Genomic DNA, 22,677 nt, shown 5'->3' on the forward strand with positions numbered 1-22,677 from the left:
CACACACTCATTTAGTACCAGTTATTACTGCTGATTAATACACAGCAGCATATGACATAGCAACAGCCGACCGTTAATTTTCGTGTACATATCGTTTTCAGATCCACATGAAGTTGCGATTTCGATAAAGCAACACCAGCAACAGCAACAGAGAATCCTTTGAATTGACAGGGATTTTTTTTTCCTTCTTGGTTATTTCTCAATTCCCAACTGCTACAGTAGCTTGCTTTCCTATCAAGCAGGAGCTACTTAAAATGTTAGGAAGGTGATGTCTAGCATGTTCTTTATTCGAGACCTGTGAAGTCACCGTCATGGTTTTTATTTTTTATTTTTGGACATGCTAATCTTGCTGCAGCACAAGGCAGCAGAAATATCTCAGTGAAAGAGAAGTGCTCTCAGACCTCTTCCACATACGAGCTTCCTACAATTGGCTAGCGTCACTGTGATTGACATGAGAGAGAATGCCATCCCTCCTAACAGTGAACATGTTATTTGTGCTTTTTACGACTCTCAGACACGAACACATGTAACTTCATCAGGATTTAATCTTGCAGACTTCAAATTATCAGTTTGTTGTGCCTCTTGGAATCTCTAGAATCGGGGTTTTTTTGGTTTTTGTTTTTATTTTGAAGATTCTATGACCGTTAGTTATGATGCATGGAAGTAACAAATTCTGTGCCATATGTGGCAAATGTGGTCTGACATGTTAATAATTTCCCCACTTCCTATCTGCAGTTAGTTTTATTGCTTGACATGTTTAGCAAAAAAAAAAAAAAAGGAAGAGAAACTTGTATTCATTTAAGCTTGGAAGGAAATAAAGGATGCTTTGTGAATCTGCTAATGAGGCTTGTATGAAGCCTGGTACAGAAAATAATATGCACGTAACCACTTTTTACTCTGAATGTCTTGTTTAACTTGTTTTTTGATGTGAATTTTTTTTAAACAATCTATAGCTATATCCTTTGGGGGTTAAAATGTACGTTCACAAGAAAAAAAAAGGAAAACAATTTTGTATCATCAGCCCTGAATTTTTATGTAGCCTTCTACTGATTGGTTCATCATGTTTCTTCAGCACTACATCAGTGTAGCAGCATGTGATCATTGCTTAGTGCAAGAACTGTAGCCTATAAAACCTCTGTTAAAAACTACTTCTGAAATAAAACAAATCTTTGCAACAGCCTCCTCTTCCTTCTCCTCGGCTGTGTATACGACCTACCAGGCACTATACGAGTCAGTAAAAATGAACGGTATGTCACTTACACATGCCTTGGAAGCCATGCACATGCTTTACTCTAAATCTGTCCTGGAGCATTTAATTAGGAACGAACACTTATAGGTGCTTCATCATAGTCATCATCTGTCAGTCTGAACAAGTTAAAACATGTCCTTTACTTGTGTGTGTGTGTGTGTGGATAGAAGAGTTCTCTAATCCTGCCATAGCGAGACCTGCTCCAGATGCAGCTCTAGAACATTCTCCAGACGTGCAATGAAAAAAGGTTGTAGGGAAAATATAACGTGTCTAATACCTTAGGCCTAGTTTCGTTTTTTTCTTTCAGTCCTAAGCAGAGCGAACATTGCACTGTTATTTTAGAAACATAAGCAGGGAGTCACTAACCTTTAACTGACTGAAAATAATTCAGGGAAACATCACTTCTGTTGTTCTGGCTTATCAGGTTATATTTAGTCTTCAGGACTAGAAAAGGGTGATCACCGTGTACACATTAGATTCACTCATCATTCTGCACTACACTATAGAGATACAGAAAAGTTTATTTCAGAGGCATTAGTAGTTTTATGGGGGGCACGGTGGCTTAGTTGTTAGCACGTTTGCCTCACACCTCCAGGGTTGGGGGTTCGATTCCCGCCTTGTGTGAGTGTGGAGTTTCTCCCCGTGCCTCGGGGGTTTCCTCCGGGTATTCCGGTTTCCTCCCCCGGTCCAAAGACATGCATGGTAGGTTGATTGGGATCTCTGGAAAATTGTCCGTAGTGTGTGATTGTGTGAGTGAGAGTGTGTGTGTGCCCTTCGATGGGTTGGCACTCCGTCCAGGGTGTATCCTGCCTTGATGCCCGATGACGCCTGAGATAGGCACAGGCTCCCTGTGACCCGAGGTAGTTCGGATAAGCGGTAGAAGATGAGTGAGTGAGAGTGAGTAGTAGTTTTATGTACTAGGCTTGTGCAGTTATTTTAGTAATAATAATGATAAAAGGAAAATGGGAAGAGTGTAATATTATTTCCAAAAATAATCACAATTTTTGTGCGATTTTGCAGTAACCAGTAAAAAACCACCACCACAGTATGTTACTCAGCATAACCCTTTTCAAATGCTCAACATTTTCACTCTTCACCTACTGTAAGTGTTTGAATGTGTCTGAGTGCTGAGTGTTATTCATAGCGTCTAATCACCTTTGAATCTTTGCTCCTTGTGTTTCCTTTCTTTCCTTTTTTTCTTTTGTTTTTGCTTACACAAAAAAATCATTTTTTTATTCCCTAACTATATACAGTAACTACAGTATAGGCTAGTCTAATGTTAGCCAAGTCAAACATCCAATATTAGGTTTTATTTCACATTCACGAATGAAACACACTTCATTTACTGTGACAGAAAAGCAAACATGGGTCCAGTCAAGGCCATGTAGATGTACAGTAGATCTAGTAATAAAGTATAATTAGAGTAATTCCACTGGATGCCATGGCAGTGTAAAATTGTGTGGAATTTTAAACACTTAAACATTTTTAAACACGTTTAAATCATTATATAAGACAAAATCTTGCATAATGCATTCACTACTGGCAGCAAAACGACAGAACACCTCTGAGGGATCATCTGCGTGGAACACTTAAGCGTCCGCCTTCTGTGACGATAAATATTTTATACCGAAGCGTACTCGAGAAATTCAGTTCTTCACCATTAAAGTGTAAACAAGTGCTTCTGGTATAAAGAATACTCCGTGCTTAATATGATCAGCTGCTGTAGTGATTAGCAAGTTATGAGTTCAAATCCTAAGGCTGCAAGAGAACTGCACTTGAACTAGACCCATAAGCCTGAGCTTTTCAAGAAAGCTTGGTTTCTAAACGTGTCAAACGTCAGCTGTTTTGGATGAAATGTGCGTCAAACTGTAAATGTAAACACATGGTTTTGATAGTCAGCACACCACCTGCTGATGCGCCCACGTTTTTTATTTAAACGAACAGTGCTTTCAGAACCACAATCGAAAACAAGGATAATTCTCTTTCCCCTGTGTTCGACTTCCTTCCTCCGCCCCTCGCTGTGACAAGACTGCTCAGAAGTAACCAGCCTCCAGAAGCCGTGGGCTGACAGAATGAGCTTCTAATCCTATCAGCAGGCCAGCCGCTGATAAATGTCTGCGTATGCAGGGCGGGCATTCACGGGACACTAAAGCTCTCCTCTAGCAGCTCGTCTGTAATTCAGCTTCAGCCTCAGGCTCACTGCCCCTACTGTGTCGTTACCTATGCAAAGCAATATCCAGATTTTTAATCTCAGGTAAATTAAACATTTAAACAAAATTGACTTCAGAGAGCAGAACCCCAAGGCATACATTGCTATTAAAATAAATCCTAGATGAGAAATTTATTCGCATTCCTGCAGAAAAATGTCTCAGAAAGAAAGAGCGTCTGTCTTATTATAGAAAGTACACGGGGCTTTCATGTTCTCGGTACTATTAAAGAATTATTGCATCTAATTACCTCTACTTTATAAATATCAGGGGTGGACAGATTGTAGACGAATATAATCTTCATCTAGGCAACTATCTTTTTTATTTTTTTTAAAGTAACCTAGGTCCTTTTGGTGATAGCAATAATACCTTAATAATAATTAGCCTTTCTTCTGATATTCTTTTGCTCTCATTGTGTTTTCTGTTTCTATCCTAAAACTGGATGCACTTTAAAACAATTACTTTTTTTGGAGTTTCCTACAGATGACGCAATGCATTTGCTAATTTGGTTCTGTTGCTGTTCCCTCGTCATTATCGCTTCTTTTTTCCAGAGCATTTTAAAAAGTTCCTTTCCACTTATTTTTGTCATAGCACTGACCACAATCTAACCCTAACATTATTTCTCCTTCCTGCATTACAGTTCTATAGATGATTTGGCATGCCTAATGCTCGCTAACGTGTACTGAGCAGTGCTTTTTGAAAGCAGGCACCAATTAAAATTGAAACTTTAAGAGGCTCGCCATGCAGGGACTCCATCAGGCTTCTATATGGTTAAAAGAATGTGGACATCTCACTAGTATACCCACATGTGTGAAATGTCAGAGCTCTGTCCATGTTTTTATGAAGCTAACTTTGTGCACAGGGACATTGCCATGCTGGAACAGATTTGTTCCTGTTAGTTCTGGTCAAGGTAAATCATAATGCTGCAGCATACAGTGACATTCTGTTCAACTCTGTGCTTTCAACTTTAAAGGTGGGGTCTCCGTTGTTTGAGAAATGCTTCAGAAATCTGCGTTGGGCCGCCAAACAAAACAAAAAAAACAAAACTAACGTGCAGCCAATGAGCAGAAAGGGGCGTGTCTTGTCAATATGGGCGGAGAGAGTGTTCAGTGAGCATGTGTGACATTAGCAGAAAGCGGTTTTAACATTGACATGGAGGATAAAAAGAAAGAAAGAAAAAGTGAAGAAAGGCTTACAATAAGGCAAGAAGCAGGACCCGTGTTAATATAGGATCAGCTGTCCAGCGCTGGAGAGAACTGAACGTCTTCCGTGTAAAACGGAGATAAACCTTTCACGGTACAACACACAGTACTACAAAAACACATTTGTATTACCATAGTATTACTCATCGAGTTCATTTATTGCTAAAAAATATCCCCTCGGTCAGCTGCCCCAACAGGTTCCGCCATAATACTTGTCTTTGTTATACTTGTCCGGTGTATGTGTGGGCGGGGCTATCAAAATAGGGGTGGGACCCATTTGGGTTAGGAGCGTGTTTGTTTTGGTGATTTCAAATGTCAACATTGGCACCAACGGAGACCCCACCTTTAACTAGAGGAAGGCGCTTATATGGATGTGATGGTCAGGCGTCTGCATACGTTTGGGCATATTGTGTAGTTTTGTTGTCCAAGATTTAAAATTCATTTACTGATTGATTTGTTATAAAACTCTAGTTAGAGAAAAGTGCATTTTTATTTAAATCCATCAGATGAAGTTGATTCAGTGTCTAGGTTACCGGTGATGACTGACCGTCTGTCTGTGCTAAAACATTTTTCCTCATACATGGTCCATGCTGAGAACCAGATGGTTCTTTAGATCTCCAGTGAACTTCCTATCTCTACAAACTCATCCACTGTCAAGCATGACCTTTACCCTGACCCATCTCCATCAACACCGAAACACTGCCATGCATGGACACCAGAAAACCTTTTTCTCCGTGTCCTTATGATAAGGCGATTAATGGAGGAGGTACTCTGAAAGGATGTTGCTGCTATTCAATTATAATGATACGTGCTTCCTGCTACTTCACCCAGTGGGAACAGATGTTTCATGTGTTTGAGGTGTTACTGAGAAAAAACAACAGAGTAAAAAAAAATTTCAGCTAGTACATGAATGTTCCAGATGTATAAAAATGTGAAATGGTTTTATAATGTTTCGAGTACTGTAATTTCCGGACTACTGAGCGCACCTGAATATAAGCCCCACCCACTGAATTTTAAAAAAATTCTTATTTTGAACATAAATAAGCCGCACATGTCTATAAGTTGCAGGTGCCTACAGGTTCATTGAAACAAATTAAAGGTAGGGTCTCCGATTTTTGAGAAATGCTTCAGAAAACCGAGTCGGAACGACAAACTAAAAATCAAAACAAAAATCAAAACAAACGTGTAGCCAATGAGCAGAAAGGGGCGTGTCTTGTCAATATGCGGCGGAGAGAGTGTTCAGTGCGCATGTGTGACATTAGCAGAAAGCGGTTTTAACATTGACATGGTGGATAAAAACAAAGAAAGCGAAGAAATGCTAAACACTGTTACTACACAAAACGCAGTTGTAGCTGCGTCTCTACATTACTACAATAGAAAAGAGGTGTTATTTGTGTAGTAACAGCGTTTAGCTCAGGAGTTATTGACTCGGGAAACTCCAATCTGTGAATATGAGGCCAACTTCCTGCTCCTTCAGTTCTCTCCAGCGCTGGAAAGCTGATCCTATATTAACACGGGTCCTACTTCTTACCTTATCGTAAGCCTTTCTTTGCTTTCTTTATTTGTTTTTATCCTCCATGTCAATGTTAAAACCGCTTACTGCTAATGTCACACATGCTCACTGAACACTCTCTCCGCCGCATATTGACAAGCCCCGCCCCTTTCTGCTCATTGGCCTACCTTTAACTTTACACAGGCTTTAACGAAACACGGCTTGTCACAAAAATAAATAGGCTTTAACGAAACACGGCTTGTAACAAAAAATAAAACATTAGCAGTAAACAGTAGCATACCAGAAAGTCATTGGTCACTATCTTCCTCCTCCTGTCTACTGAAACCACTGAAGTCATCTCCATCGGTGTCGGAGTTAACCCGTTCGGCAATTTCATTGGTCTAATGAAAGCTTCATGCCGCCAAAAAACTGAACACGTCACACAAACAAATGTGTTTTTTGGAAAAATCCATATATTAGCCGCGTCATTGTTTAAGCCGCAAGGTTCAAAGCGTGGGAAAAAAGTTGCGGCTTATAGTCCGGAAAATACGGTATCTTCATTTAGAGAGTATTTTATTTGTTATGTACAATCAGATTGGTTTGTGAATTCTGAATTGGAAACGGCAATACGAAACAATTTCTCACAAAAAAAAAAAAAAACCCCACATACATTTATTTATACATAAGATTTATACATGGTCTGGATTATTTTCAATTAGATTATGATAGGAGACGTAGGCCATTCCTCAGCTCTCAAAAGTATAACTACAGTCCTGATCAATAACATCGCAACATGGATACATTCATCTCTAGACACTTTGTTTTGTTTTGTTTTGTTTTGACTGCACTCAATCAACCTCTCATTTCCTAGAGCTGTTGAAAGCCCTCGGTTGGTACACGGCCTCGCGTTGTGGTCCCGAAGCAGTAATGAGATCTGACATTGTGTTCAAAAATGTCACCTTTTTTTGTTGCGCATCCAAAAAAGCTTTACCAAGTGTACTCAGGTTCATCCATCAATAGAGTTGGCATCTCTTAAGCCCCAGCCAAGTGACCCTCCAAGGTCTATTCTTGTTCAGCATTGAAAAATAAATGGCTTGTGATTTCAGTTTGCATACATTACAGATTTCTGAGTGTTTATGGCCAGTGGGGTTTTTACACTGTGTAATCAGCTGGTTTTCTCACCATTTAACCTTTGATTTAAAAACAATAAAATATACAATAAAACAAGTAAAATGTATGTATTTTTCATGTATTAGGTCAATTAGCTATTATTTTTATCCAATCAAGACTTCACTTGAGTGTTTTTCTACCTTTTGTGATTAGCTGCATTTCACAAAAAGCTTCTGTATCAACCTCTGTTTCTCTGCACAGGGGACACGGCGGCACTGAAAACCCTTCGTCTGTGTAATCGGCTACTGTTGTAAGAACGTTACACTACTCCAACATGACATTACTGTCCCAAACTGAACGAAACAACTAAGGTTTGATGGTTTGCAGAGATTGTTTGATATTTATATTGTTCATTCTTTCCTTAACAGCACATTCTTGTGATAAATCAATTTTATTTTACGGTTGGTTATCACCATGATATTTTTTAGTCTAAGTCATCAACAGCCGATACAACACTGTCCTGTAAATTCTCTCGGGATGAATGATCATACAGATGCAAATTGAGTCATTTTTTTTTTTTAGCACTTCTGCTCTCCTCCCTCATTCCTTCCATTTCTTTTTCTCTTGGTCAGTCCTCTGCATTCACTCGGACCAGTCCTGGCATGTAGACGGAGGGGCTGTTGGTTCTTTCCAGTTCAGCTCTCAGTACAGAGCTTCTTTGTTTATCGTGCCCACTGCCTTACCCAACACTTTAAACATTTTCAGCCACCTATTTTTGAAGCTTCTATCTTCTTTTTTTTTCTTTCTTTTTTTCAGACTGACATATTCTTCTAATGTAGCTCGATGCTCACTTGACAGTTTTTGAAAAAAAAAAAACAATTTTTTTCACTGTATATTTTTTCGTGGCTATTTTTAACACAAATGTCAAACATTTAAAGGCAAACCTGTCTACATTATTCAGCAGATTCCAGTAATTATTCAGTCTTTGATGCATTATGAGATGAATAAGACTGTCTCATCTGTGTGACTCTTGTATCTATGTGGATTAATCTCCCCATTTTTCAGAAATGTAATAATCACCTTTCACTGAACTTAAAACACTTTCTGTGTCAGTGAAAACTAAGATCAGGACGACAGAGCACAGGCATTATCTCCAGATGTTCTCATTATCTTTGTTTAATAGGAAAAAACATTATATGATTGTGAAGTGAACCAACTTGAGACTTTCTTTGGATTTTAATCATCATAGACAGCATTGCTGCATTACCTTTTGTGATTCAATCCTAAGCTCTGGCTACTGTCTGTGTGAGTTTGACATGTATCCATGTGCTGTTCCTCTGGATTCTCAGGGGATTGGCTCTGAATCTTCTGTCCTCAGAGTTATAACGATCAGGGAATACTGTCATTAGGGAATACTGTTACCATGAAGGGGTGTATGCCATCTAGAGCAATGTTTAGGTAGGTGGTGGTGACCCAAGGTTTCTCAGCAGAACATTGCCCAAAGTATCACACTGTCGATTTCATCCCACAATACATCCTGGTGCCATCTCTTCCACAGGTGAAAAAACAAAAACAATAAACCACAGGATTCATCAGACAAGGCTACTTTCTTCCATTGCTCCATTTTCCAGTTGTGAAGCTCACATGCACATTATAGGAGCTGGACAGATGTTCATGTCCCTGTCACAGTTTCACTGGCTGTCATTGTCCTTCTACTTTTAGTAAGTACCAACCACTGCATACTGGATACATCCCACGAAACCTGCTGTCTGGCCATCACAGTTTAGTCAAAATAACCTATTTCCCATGATTTATTTCTGCTTCACCTTTTAACACTTCACTTGTTAGTTATTTCAATGTTTTGGCTGATTGGTGTGTTAAGCTTTGATGCAGAGAGTTACACAGTCACTTCTGCTTCACTTTTACAGTTTGTTAATAAAGCTAATATTTGTGTTGCTGATATTTGCCACTCAATTCCAATTTGTCTGATCTTTCTGATTACAGTGTATTTAACAAACCTCCACTGTTTAATCAACATTATTCAGTTTTGTAGGACTGATGTTTCAAGTGATGTAATCTTTTCAGCGGAGTCAACATAATAGCATTACAGCATGATAATAAGGATGCGAATTATCCTACTTAATGTGCAAACATGGGTAGCTTATACTATGGGCCTCTGCTGGCAGCTCATACTCCCTGATCTTCATCCCAGTCCTGCTGGTTTTGCTCTAAGAAGGTGATAAGGACGCAGCAGATGAGTTCTCCATGGGTATCAGGCCTTAGGAGGTGGTTGGCATGGACTGCCATTTTGTTGGCACTATTTGATTCTGGGAGGAGAAGCTTTGCTATTCATTTATTTATTTATTTAATTTCTTCCTGTGATGGAAATCATTTTAAAATGCAGAGGAATTTTTTTGCTGAAAAATATGCTTTGCCAACCAATATCACTGCAGTCTGCTATATACTTACTATACATTATATCTGTCTCTATAACTGTATCTGTAACTATCATAACTCATTTTAACTTCTAATATATGTACATTCCTGTTCTACACATCAAGTAAAAAAAATCTAATAAAAATGCTTAGGAAATACCCAGGAACTGAGTGTGTGGGATGCAAGACTCAGGGGGCGTGTGCCTATTTCTTAATGATCTGGAAAAGACCCAAACGCCAGCAAAAAGCTGTAAAAGCAAAAAATGGCCTAATTTCAGCGCTCACAGCAGGCCTGTTTCTTACAGAGCTAACCTTTTCCAACTTCTGAGAGCTTTTTCTCTGGTGGCAGTAAGACCAATCAGCAGTCTTTATCCACTAATTATGCCTAATTGTTTTTCGAGACACTGGATCCATTTTTGCAGATGTGCTCATTATTGTGAAGGCGTTCGAGGCAGTGAAGTACTTTGTCATTTTTGAAGAGGAGGCACCACAATTTTACAGCGATTTTGTCTCTGTTTGAGCAAAAGGTGCTTCAGCTCTGACTCATGTGGCATTCCTCGTTTTCCTTTTTTTATGTTGTTGTGATTACATCAGACTTTCACTCTGAGGCCCTCTGATCGTGGACGCTAGCATTTCTCGGGGTTGTTGCCACGGAAACATGCCTCCGCAGGGCTTTTTGTGGGGTAGTGTGGTAAGCTTAAGAGTTTTTAGATCAAATCATTTAAGTCTTTTGGATAACCGAGCTGGATAATATCACAGTGTCAGTGATGTCTACAGTAATGCTGTGTTTTGTCTCCCTTCTGGCCTTGTGTGTGTTTTTTCCACTCTGTCTGCCATGGCTCATTTGGTTCTTTTCATCCTTTCATGTGTAAAAGTTTCCATGATATATCGTGAGTTAAGCTTTCATATCCATTGTTAGATCAAGTTTTAATTTCTGTATTTCTACACTTGGATTGAGATTGAACACAACTATAATATATTTTTTTGTGTTATTCAGAGTTTGCATGAGAGTTACGAATATGAGGTGTGTGAGTAAAACTGAGTGATGTATTATTGTGAACTTTGTGACATTGGAAATACTGACCACAGCATACTGAGCTGAATAAATATATATACACGTAAACATGATGCTATTAATTAATTATTCCTGTCCAGAGAAAAGTATTTTTTGATTACATTTTTAGTTGTTTTTTTTGTTTGTTTGTTTGTTTTGTTTTTTTCCCTCTCTCCTTTGTCATTGCATAGTATAGATGGATGGATAGATGGATAGATAGATGGATGGATGGATCTTTGTCATTGCATAGTATGGATGGATGGATGGATGGATGGATGGGTGGATCTTTGTCATTGCATAGTATGGATGGATGGATGGATGGATGGTGGATCTTTGTCATTGCATAGTATGGATGGATGGGTAGATCTTTGTCATTGCATAGTATGGATGGATGGATGGATGGATGGTGGATCTTTGTCATTGCATAGTATGGATGGATGGGTAGATCTTTGTCATTGCATAGGATGGATGGATGGATGGATGGATGGTGGATCTTTGTCATTGCATAGTATGGATGGATGGGTAGATCTTTGTCATTGCATAGTATGGATGGATGCATGGATGGATGGATGGATGGGTGGATCTTTGTCATTGCATACTATGGATGGATGGATGGATGGATGGATGGATGGATGGTGGATCTTTGTCATTGCATAGTATGGATGGATGGGTAGATCTTTGTCATTGCATAGGATGGATGGATGGATGGTGGATCTTTGTCATTGCATAGTATGGATGGATGGGTAGATCTTTGTCATTGCATAGTATGGATGGATGCATGGATGGATGGATGGATGGGTGGATCTTTGTCATTGCATACTATGGATGGATGGATGGATGGATGGGTGGGTGGATGGATGGGTGGATCTTTGTCATTGCATAGTATGGATGGATGGATGGAAGGATCTTTGTCATTGCATAGTATAGATAGATGGATGGATGGGTGAATCTTTGTCATTGCATAGTATGGATGTATGGATGGATGGGTGGATGGATGGATCTTTGTCATTGCATAGTACAGGTACATTGCAACAAAATGCTGTTTAAAATCTACCCGAAGTGCAAATAGTAAAAAATGGAGCAAGTGTAATTAAATATGTAAATATATGTACAACAATCAAATAAAATGGGTATCTGTGCAAGTTGTATAGACAGTACAGTATGTGTAAAAATAGAATATGCAATGTTACTGTATGTACAACATTTACCAAGAAATATACAGTGTATGTGCAGATAATACACATAAACCAGTATAAACCAGAGTGAGCGATTAATTTACAGTTATATACAATTATAATTTAGGTATAATATCAACAGTAGTGACTAAAGGGAGCATTATTTTAGGGGTCTTCACAGTCTGAATGCAGATCCAGCAACATATTAGTTGGAAAATATGCTGTAGTTGAAGCTGCAGTTCAGTGACTCACAGTTTTAACTGTGAAACATTGCTACCTGTTGTGGGCAATTACATGCAATTGTGCAAATTTACTGAAGGCAGCTGACCAGAACAGAGACGAGCTACAGGGCTGCAGACATTAGCCCAGATTTTCATACGATTTCCTTTTATGTAATCTCTCTGATACAATTTGTAAACAATAGAGAAGTATTTTGTGTATTCTTCCCCATGTTTCTAGTCAAAAGTGTTAACATGAAGCACCACTGTGAAACAAAATTTGATCACAAATATAACAAATTAAAAAGAGACTGCTGTTTCCATTCAGTCATGTTTGTGTGTCGCTTATCCAGAGCTTTGTCAAACTGTGTATACTAAGAGGCACACGGTATCTGAGTGTTATGGTGTTTAATCACTGGAAGTGTTTTGTTTTGCCATTACAGTGTTACGTAACACTGAGAATACCGTTTAAGCAGTGAAGCAGATTATCGAGCCGGAAAAAAGTTCTTTATAGACGAACACTGATTCACACAAAGCTTCTTGGCTTCTTTACATGCTGGGATCTGTTTCTCTCTGTGTATACACTTTATACAAATTATGAACCACAGCCATCTTTGTCCCCCTCCCCTTCTCTGTATCTGTGTCTTAATATATTTCTTCTGACCGCGAGACCACGCAGTGATGCTTCAAAGCTTCAGATTGATGCTGTGGAGGATTATAGTGTCAGTCATCAGCTGTGGAACAGAAGCCAGCCTCGAGCAGGAAGGCAGCTTTCTTAGACTCTTTGGCATCAGTTCAGAAAGATGAATTTCATACTTTTAAAGCTTTTTACACAGGATTTATGTAGTCTTAAAAATACAGCAGATTAACTGTTCAAACGATTAGAGGCTTATAAGCCGATAGCGTAGTTATTATATAGAGATAAGAATCTCAACCGACTGATTTGATGTTGATTCGCGGTGCCACAGTGTGATTATAAAGTCATTGTTTATTCACGGTGATGCATCTGGGTTTTTTATTTCTATTAGTGATGGCACTAATCTGATACTGTGGAGAAAAAAAACACAGAAAATAGTTGATTGGATACCAGAGCAGTGGGAAAAAATGTATACGTCCGAATACAAAAGAACAAAATTGGATTTTAACGTTGTTTTTTTATTTTAAAATGAGTTCAGTTCAATACAAAATCATTAAAACCATTAATATTCAGATGCTGTTTTGAAAATGAAACTAACAGCCCTATCATGTGATATGTATTTCCATTAGAATTTCTTCCTGTCACGTTTTTCTGTGTAAAAAAAAAAAAAAAAAAGGCAGAATTGTGCCACATGCAGTAATCAGTTATATTCTTTCCCAAACTGCTAATCTTAAATAAACTAAGTTGTTTGTTGTTTTCTTTCCTTTTTATTTTATTTTTATTTATTAATTTATTTATTTTTGTTAATATTCTCTAAGCACAGGAAGTAATTTTGCATGTGTACACGTTTAAATGAAGATGTTACTGACGAGTTCAGGAGCCGCTGTGCATTTCATCTTGCTCTGTGGTTAATTTTCTCCTTTGTGTTTTTGAATGTTTTTTCTTAGTCTCAAGGTTATAATCAGAGAGAAAAGATCAAACTTATTCAGCAAAACAGTAGGTAGGCCAATTATAGGGGGTTTTGGGAACGCACGGTTATGATTGGACCCAGTGGGGGTGGAGGGTTACAGGAGGTGCATTAGAGGGAACTATATTAAAGTTATTTGTGTGTGTGAGCGAGAGAAATAATTGCAGATGTTGCACAGTTTTATGAGCCTCTTAGTCTTGTAGAGAAACTACTACAATGTTCTGCTTCTGCTTCTAATAACTGAAGTGTCTTACGGTAATCATAGGTTTGCTTTCGGCTCTAGGATCAGATCTGTTCTTTTCTTCTTCTTTCCATTGACATGTCATTAAGGACCGTTTAGGTAGAAATATTCCGAACATTGTTTCTCTGCCAAACTCTGCCAAAATTTTTTTACATTTTAAAAACCTACAAAAGAATGAAAGTACAACAGAGTGCCGTGATGCCTAAAGTCTATTATTTTCCTATAACAGAACACCCTAAAGTGTTTTATTCCACACAGCAGTTTGACAACAGTTTTAACTTAAACAAATTGTGAGTTTTAACTGTATAATGTGTTGTATTGAATCTTGTGGAACATTTATGAGAAGTTAGTTCTTGCTATGGCTTACTTTACAGCTGCTATAAACTTTAGCAAGTTGTTTTGTCCTTCCCACAAACGTTACCATGTGTACCATTTTTTTTTTTAAAGACAACCTGAGTGAGAAGGCAAAACAAATGTTATTTCTCATAGGACTCAAGTTAATATGTAAGGCATATGTAACAGAATGAAATCAAATCGAATGTAAAATCAAACCCTTTTAATAATCCCTGTCCAAAAGTTTGCATGTTTATAGTTCTTAATATCATGTATTGCCCTCTTTAGCATGAATGATGGCATGCAGTCTTTTGTAATAATTCTTCATGAGGTCTTTAATTCTCTCAGTTGGTATAGATGGCTATTCTTCTTTACAAAATGCCTCCGTTTCCTGTAAATGTTTTGGTTGTCTTGCACAAACTGCACGTTTGAGATCTCCCCAAAGTGGCTCAATGATATCGAGGTCAGGAGACTGTGAACCTTCAGCTTTTTCCGCTGTAGCCATTGGAGGGTCAACCTTGCCTTGTGCTTTGAATCATCCGAGATCGTCCCACGTGCAGCGTTCGTGCTGTAGAATGAAAATTGGCTGCTCGGATTTTCTGATAACATGCTGCATTCATCCTGCCATCAATTTTTACTATTCAATATATTACTATACAATTTTTACGTTTCACCATAGGCCTTGTTGACTCCTCTCCAAACAAAGTTTATGTTGTGATTATAGCGTTCAATTTTGGTCTCATCTCTCGAAATGACTTCAGAAACTGTGAGGCTTGTCTAGGTGCTGTCTGGCGTACTGAGGGTTGCCATTTTATGGCACAGGCGCCGTAACGGCTTTCTCTGGACAACTCGACCATGCAGGTCATTTGTGTTCAAACGTCCGTATTGTGCTCCTTGAAACATCACCACTTTTTTCTAGCCTGTATTATTCTGATGTTGTTTGTGGGAGTAGTGTGTCTTGGTCTAAATGACAGTGGCTTAGTATCAACAGAACCTCTTAACCTCTTTCCACCTTTTTATCAGAGTTTGAACAGCACTGACTGGCATTTTTTCCTGCTTTATAAAGTTTAACTACCTTATCATGCAGGTTCATTGGCAGTTCTTTTGTCTTCCCCATAGTGCAGTATGCAGCCAAGTCAGTGCATCACCTCATGAGCCGAGAAACTCCCTGATTATTTATGCACAGACACTAATTACAATAACAATGAGTCACAGGTGTGGAAGCTTCCCTTTAACAGCCATTTAAACCTTTGTGTGTCAACCGGTGTGTTTATAATGTGACCAAAGGATAAATAAACTTTTGATCAGGGTTGTTTAGGTGATTTCAGTTATCATTAGGTTTTAAAAAGGACTCAAACAACTGTGTGATAATTAATGACTTCACGTGACCACTATTCTTAAATAAGAGATTTCTTTTGCATTATATTTTCCAAATAAATGGCTAAAAAATGTAAAAGTCCTGTACACAAATCCCTGTTACTGTAGAAATGATAACGGATTGGAGCGAAAACACATTGCTTACAGAGCATGTAAGAGCAACTATTATTCAAATAATTTTAAACCGAACTAGTTTTTAATAGAATGTAAACTATTGGTTTGGAAGCAAAGCTACCTTTCACCAGTCTATCGTTATTACTAAGTGGCCCTACCGAGAAACTCATAAAAGCTTTTAGACGGAGTGCAATGGCTTCCATGATAAAGACTGATTTCTGTATATTCCTTGGTGTAATTTTAGATGCACACTCAACAAGATGTTTAGTGTTTCCCCCCATAGAAATCAAGCCCACTCTAAACTCATTGTGTAATGCATGTTTAATACTGTGGTGCAACATCCTCTGGGCCAGATCAAGACTTCAGAAAGAAAATATCAAAGTCTGTATTGCTTTTTTATTTGCAGACAGTACAAAGTGTCGGGGAAAAAAATCTTCTAGAGACTGGATGACTATCCTCCCAAAGAAACCTGGCTGTGATATAACGCTTCCTCGTGTGACTCTGAGCGTAGAGCATTATCAGTGACAGATGTTCAGGTTCAGGAACAAGACCTGAATTTTTCCCATGCTCTTCCCACACTCCGAGCAAGATGAAAGCGGCTTTTCTTGTTAGGAGAAAGGGGGAAAAAATCAAGCCGCCAGAGAGAGAAAATGGGGTTTCTTTTTCAAGTCATGGCTGTTTGATGTTCTTAAAGTGAAAGGGCTAACTGGTAAGCTGTTTGCATTTACATGCGTCCCTTGGAGCAGTCTTAACTGCTGCAGGGGGAAAAATGTGAAACTGATCCCAGATCAGAGGGGCGCACGGTGGCTTAGTGGTTAGCACGTTCGCCTCACACCTCCATGGTTGGGGGTTCGATTCCCGCCTCCACCTTGTGTGTGTGGAGTTTGCATGTTCTCCCCGTGCCTCGGGGGTTTCCTCCGGGTACTCCGGTTTCCTCCCCCGGTCCAAAGACATGCATGGTAGGTTGATTGGCATCTCTGGAAAAATTGTCCGTAGTGTGTGATTGTGTGAGTGAATGAGAGTGTGTGTGTGCCCTGCGATGGGTTGGCACTCCGTCCAGTGTGTATCCTGCCTTGATGCCCGATGACGCCTGAGATAGGCACAGGCTCCCCGTGACCCGAGGTAGTTCGGATAAGCGGTAGAAAATGAGTGAGTGAGTGAGTGATCCCAGATCAGTGCAATAGACTAACTACAGCCAGGTCTGAAGCGAGTAAAAGTTCAACTAAAATTGTCTGGGGATTTAGAGAGCATTCAGTTTGACAGCTCAGGGTAAAACGTCCAGCCTTTTTTTTTTTTTTTTTTTTGAGCCTGAAAGCTAAATAAAGCTTTTGCTGTCTTGGCTTTGACTGTGTGTGTCTGTGTCTGTGTTTTAAAGTGTGCACCTCATTAGCAGAGCTGACTTATTTGGGGAGACCGTTGGTAGACTCTCTATCAATATATATATATATATATATATATATATATTTAATTATAAAAAAAAATCAAAAACACTCTTGTCTTGGTGAAATATTTTTACTCTATTGACTTTTTTCCTCCAGAAACCTAAAGAATCGAACGCCTCTTACTTGTCACAATAACAAGACAAGTTAAAGATAAGGATTTTTATAAATAAATTCACATTAGAAGTAATAACTGATTTAAGATTTATTTCTCAAGTCCTAACCTTTAAAGGGGAAATTCACCTTATTTCACATTTGAGAAGTTTTAGGAATATTTGTTCCACAATATCTGCATCACCTCAGATTTTATGTCCGATTTCCTTGTTATGGGCAACATACTGCAGTTGTGATTTGACCTGTACTTTTCTGACTGAAACGAGGCAGTGGGCCGTCTTCTCTGAGTCTGATGTGCTAGACCCTCACCAGTGTAACTCCATCATCCTAGTTAATCATGTGTAGGAGATGAATTCAGGCCATATGGTACTTTTTCAATAGCAAACGTCTTGTGTTTTGTATTAATAGCCCAAATTTTCTGTTTCATTTTTGTATTTCTCAGCTCTGGAGTGTGTGAGTGTAAAACGGGAGTGTACGGCGACAAGTGTGACGACTGCCTTCCAGGCTTCTTTAACTTCAGCAGCGCAGGGTGCCAAGCATGCCAATGTAACAATCACTCCAACACCTGCAACAAACTATCAGGTGAGAATATTCACACATACTGTAGACACATTTTTTTTTTCTTCAAACTCTGAACAACTATGAGCAAAAGTGTACCTGGAGTACCTATACTGATCAGGCATAACATAATTATGACCACCTTCCTAATATTGTGTTGGTCCCCGTTTTGCTGCCGAAACAGCCCTGTCCTGTCGAGGCATGGACTCTACTAGACCCATGGAAGTGTGCTGTTGTATCTGGCACCAAGAGTTTAGCAGCAGATCCTTTAAAGTCCTGTAAGTTGCAAAGTAGGGCCTCCATGGATCAGACTTGTTTGTTCAGCACATCCCACAGATGCTCGATTGGATTGAGATCTAAGCAATTTGGAGGCCAAGTCAATACATCAAACTTGTTGTGCTCCTCAATCTATTCCTGAACCATTTTTGCTTTGTGGCAGGGCGCATTATCCTGCTAATAGAGGCCTCAGCCATCAGGGAATGCCATTTCCATGAAAGGATATACATGGAACACCCAATTGTCTAGCCATTACAATTTGGCCCTAGTAGAACTCACTCGAATCCTTACACTTGCCCATATTTCCTGCTTCTAACACATAAACCTTGGGGACAAAATGTTTACTTTCTGCCTAATATGCACCGGCTAAAACGTGCATGATGAAGAGATTATCAGTGTTCTTCACTTCACCGGTCAGTGGTCATAATGTTATGCCTGATCGGTGTATATATAGAGAACAAAGTTTAGTTGGCTTTTTTTTTTTTTTTTTTTTTAAATATTTGTGTAAACTAACTTGGTGAAATTTTAAATGATGATGGAAAGTGTATTTACCGTAAAATAGAACACTTACCATTTACATTTTACACATGACCGAAATCACAGTCTGCAGTTCAGTGAGGAAAACAAATTTATTTAAAGTCATGCAGGGTTGAAAGGCATCCAACTCGTTTCAGAAGCCGAATGTTGCAGGACTTATACCCTTATGCCTTCTGTTTAATAAGGACGTTTGAAGGGCATTTTGCAGAGCTTGAAATAAAGAATTGTTAGCCTTTTTGAGTGGTTCAACAGAAAAGCATTCATCCTATTATTTGTTAATTGTGTGTTTGAATCTCAACGATCCCTCAGCCAGAGGCAGTTCAATAGAGCTAAATTGTCCCTGCTGACTGGGTGCGAGAGATGGAAGCTGTTACCATCTTCCCTGTTGATTAGAGTGATTTGAATTGCATCTTGTGCAGCAAGATGTGGTGGTGGAGCTGCACATGTGTTAGCACTCACCTTCATGGCTGTTAGGAGACATGCGATAGGATAGAACTAAGTAGTGAGTGGAAATCGGCAAACTTACGAAACAGAATGCATGAATAAAAGCAGTTACAGATTGAAGGGAATCACAAGCTCTTGCTATTGCTGATGATTATAACTTTAATTATATTATATATATGTATATGTGTGTGTGTGTGTGTGTGTGTGTATATATATATGATTCTAACTTTTATATTGCATATATTTAGTTCACAAATGTTCAGGTTTCTGGGAATAACGGGAAAAGAAGAATATGGAGAAGGAAAAAAGGGCTCATGATCCAAAGTGTACCGCATTCTCTGTCAAACACGGTGAAGGCAGTATTACGGCAGGGGCGTGTACCGTATAGATGCCAAAGGAACTGGGTCACTGGTGTTTATTGATGATGTGGCTTCTGATAGCAGGCACAGGATGAATTCTATATAGAGAGAAACTTTCTGCTCAGATTTAGTCACATGCTTAAGAACTGAAAATATCCAGCAAAAGAAGCCCAGTTCCCTTACTGAAGGTGAAACTGAAGGCATAAAGTCCCACAAAAAAGCAGCAACTGTTACAGTAAAGACCACACCAAGCATCTCAGGGGAGGAAGCCCAGCTTTTGGTGATGTCCATGGACTTAATAATCCTTATATTTACAATTGTTAGTTTGTCCAACTTTTTAGCCTGTGCAAAAAAAGGCTGTAATTCCTAAATGGTTAAGGCAGTGTACTAGAGACGCAACTCTAGAATTAAAGCCGAAAGTTGCTTTGTTTCAAATTCATGGCTCTGGTGTGCAGAGGAAAAATAATGGAAAATCACATCACTGTCCAAGTTGTTCTGGACCTGACTGTTTACCAATAAATGGTTTTATTTGGTGGGTTTCAGTAAAATGGTCAGTAAAAAAGCTTTTTGTTGAAACTTTCTTTGAGTCATTTTTATCAAAGCAGTAGTTCTTTCTAATAACCACCATGTCGTCCAACCTTTATGTACTATAGGACTCTGTGCTGTTAAAATATTTCTCTCAAGGTGTTCCGTTATAATACCTTCTGCACAACAACACCCCCACTCCTTCTCTCTCTCTCTCTCCCTCTCCCTCTCCCTCTCCCTCTCCCTCTCTCTCTCTCTCTCTCTCTCTCTCTCTCCCTCTCCCTCTTTCCTCACCCAGGCTGGCAGCTCTCTCTGAGCAGCTGCAGTCATATATTACACAGATTGTGCTAATTTCACCTGACTGCAATCAAGAGTAACAAATGAATTCATCTATACCACTACATTTCTTTGACATTTGCTGCAGATTGCTGAAGACTCTGCCAAAATCATTCCCTCATGACGGTGTATGATGGAAGTTTATGAGTCGATTTATTGTAGTGCGACTTAGATGAAGCCTAATTTTGTGCCGTTTGCCTCTCAGCTGTTTTGCAACACAATGCTGCACTTCAAGAGGTTTTATGTGAGCTAGTAAATCGTTTTGGGTGAATGTTTGAATCAGGTCGCCTGTTTGCTAACTGCTTAATGCAGATGTAATGTTTTTAGCAATATCGTGTACACGTGAAGCACACATGTAGCATTCTGTAGTTTTGAAGTCAGTGACGGATGATGAATAGTGTTATTTTTCAGCATCTTTATAATGAGTTCCTCATAGAGAACAGCCTGCTGTGAGGGTCTGTCCAACTTAATTGAATTCTCAGTGTGGCAGGAAAAGCAAATGTTTTCCTCTGTAGAGCCTCATACACTTTTTAAAGGTTCTGACAAAAAAAAAAATAAATGTAAAAATGCAGATCATTGCATGCTTGCACATTGATTTCACGAAGGCATATTCAGGACTAATTTTATTTTAATTCAATTCTTATGTAAACAAAAGACGCAATGTCTTTTATGCACACTATAAAGCATTTTATATTGTTCATGTCTACATCTTCACCCAGACGTCTTGTCCTCTCTTGTGCTGGTTTAGTGCACATATGTCAGCCATATTATTCTTTAAATTCTTATTCTTCAAATCTGTTTTGTTTTTTCCAACCTAGTAACAGTGCTACTTCAGCAAGGGTTTAAAATCTGGAGAATTTGCACCATAGACCGTAATCAGGAGGATAAAATCCCGCGGTTCTTTAAACCACAAGTCATTTTGGAGAACCATCCAAAGCGATCCTATGTCACCAAAGTACTAACGTGCACTAAATACATAATCGCTGTCATGCAGATCATCCAGAAGAACAAATGAAAGAATTTCATCTACTTTATTCTGCTCCTGTCTAATAAGCATTGTAAAAGATTATACGGTATTCCTTTAACTTTACTTACATTTTTATCTATCATTTGCACTCTTCCTTCTGTCCCTTCAGAATGATACATCATCATAAAGCCTCTTATCACACACTTTCGTTAAAATAGTTGGAATAAACGTATTTATAGCTGCTGTGCTCATTGTCATAATTGAGCCATTTTGTGCCTTTGCCCTTGAAAACAACTCCCTTTTAAATTGATCTCTGTAGATGGTCTTGCAACAATGTTTTTCATTTGCTCTTGTGTATATCCATTTTCCCTATGTATGTACCTCCTACAGTGTTTTCCCTGACATTACCCATCTATTTTTACAATACATTTTCCACCACCAAGTGAGGAGATGAATTGTCAAGCAAAGTTGAGTATGTCTCAGTGTCAGTTACTGCCAGTACACGGATACACAGTTCCATACAGATGCACTCTGATTGCCAGCATTTGTGATTAGAGTGACACAGCGTGAAGTCACACTGTCTGGGTCGATGCTGTGGACCCAATGGAACACACTTGTGCTGGCTCCATTCTCACTGATCACCCTTGTGAGGATAGGATAGATAGCGTTTCACCACTCGTGCACAATTTTAGCTTTTATCTAAGGACTTTGTGGGTAAAAGTATATGCATATGTAGTTTGTGTGCATGTTTTTAGCCCTTTGTGAGGAACAAATGTCCTAATAACGACATAAATACATAAGAATTTTGACCATGTAGAAATATTTGGTACAGTAGACAGCACTGGAGCTGGATTTTAAGTCTCCCAACATTTACCCTTTATTCACCCTGTTTTATTTTGCTCAGATTTTTCCCCACTTTTTTTGGTTGACTTCATACCCTCTCACCTACAGCACACTACTTACATCAGCTGGATTACTAATACACCAGTAAAAGACAGGAATATCCTTTCCTCCATTTCCCTCTCATTCTCCTGCCAGTCAGTTTCTTCTTTGAAACCTTCATTGAGTTTTCTTCTTCAGCGCTGTTCTCAGTTTAAATGCTCAAAACAGGCATCTTCTGCTTCAGCCATCACCTGCACTGACTGTGTGGCCTTGAACCCCAGCCAGATAAGACTTTGATTCAGATTTTGATTCTGACCAAAATGCCACAGGCTAAACTAATTACTTGTTGTAATCTCCTTTGCCAGACGTTTATCAATCAGCCCACTCATTTATCTTGGCAGTGTTGGTTAGACGGTCTGTCTCGTGGAT

General features: G+C 39.0%; 1 protein-coding gene across 1 annotated transcript in view; it reads left to right on the forward strand.

Annotated features, from left to right (window-relative positions):
- Positions 1-22,677, forward strand: part of si:dkey-220k22.1 (multiple epidermal growth factor-like domains protein 9) — an 84,086-nt gene that overhangs the window by 40,702 nt on the left and 20,707 nt on the right. The window contains exon 3 of the mRNA XM_060862901.1: positions 17,807-17,946. Coding sequence (XP_060718884.1) covers positions 17,807-17,946 — 140 coding nt within the window. The remainder of the gene's footprint in view (positions 1-17,806; positions 17,947-22,677) is intronic.

Source organism: Tachysurus vachellii, chromosome 26 (assembly GCF_030014155.1).
Source record: "Tachysurus vachellii isolate PV-2020 chromosome 26, HZAU_Pvac_v1, whole genome shotgun sequence".
NCBI classification, from domain to species: domain Eukaryota; kingdom Metazoa; phylum Chordata; class Actinopteri; order Siluriformes; family Bagridae; genus Tachysurus; species Tachysurus vachellii.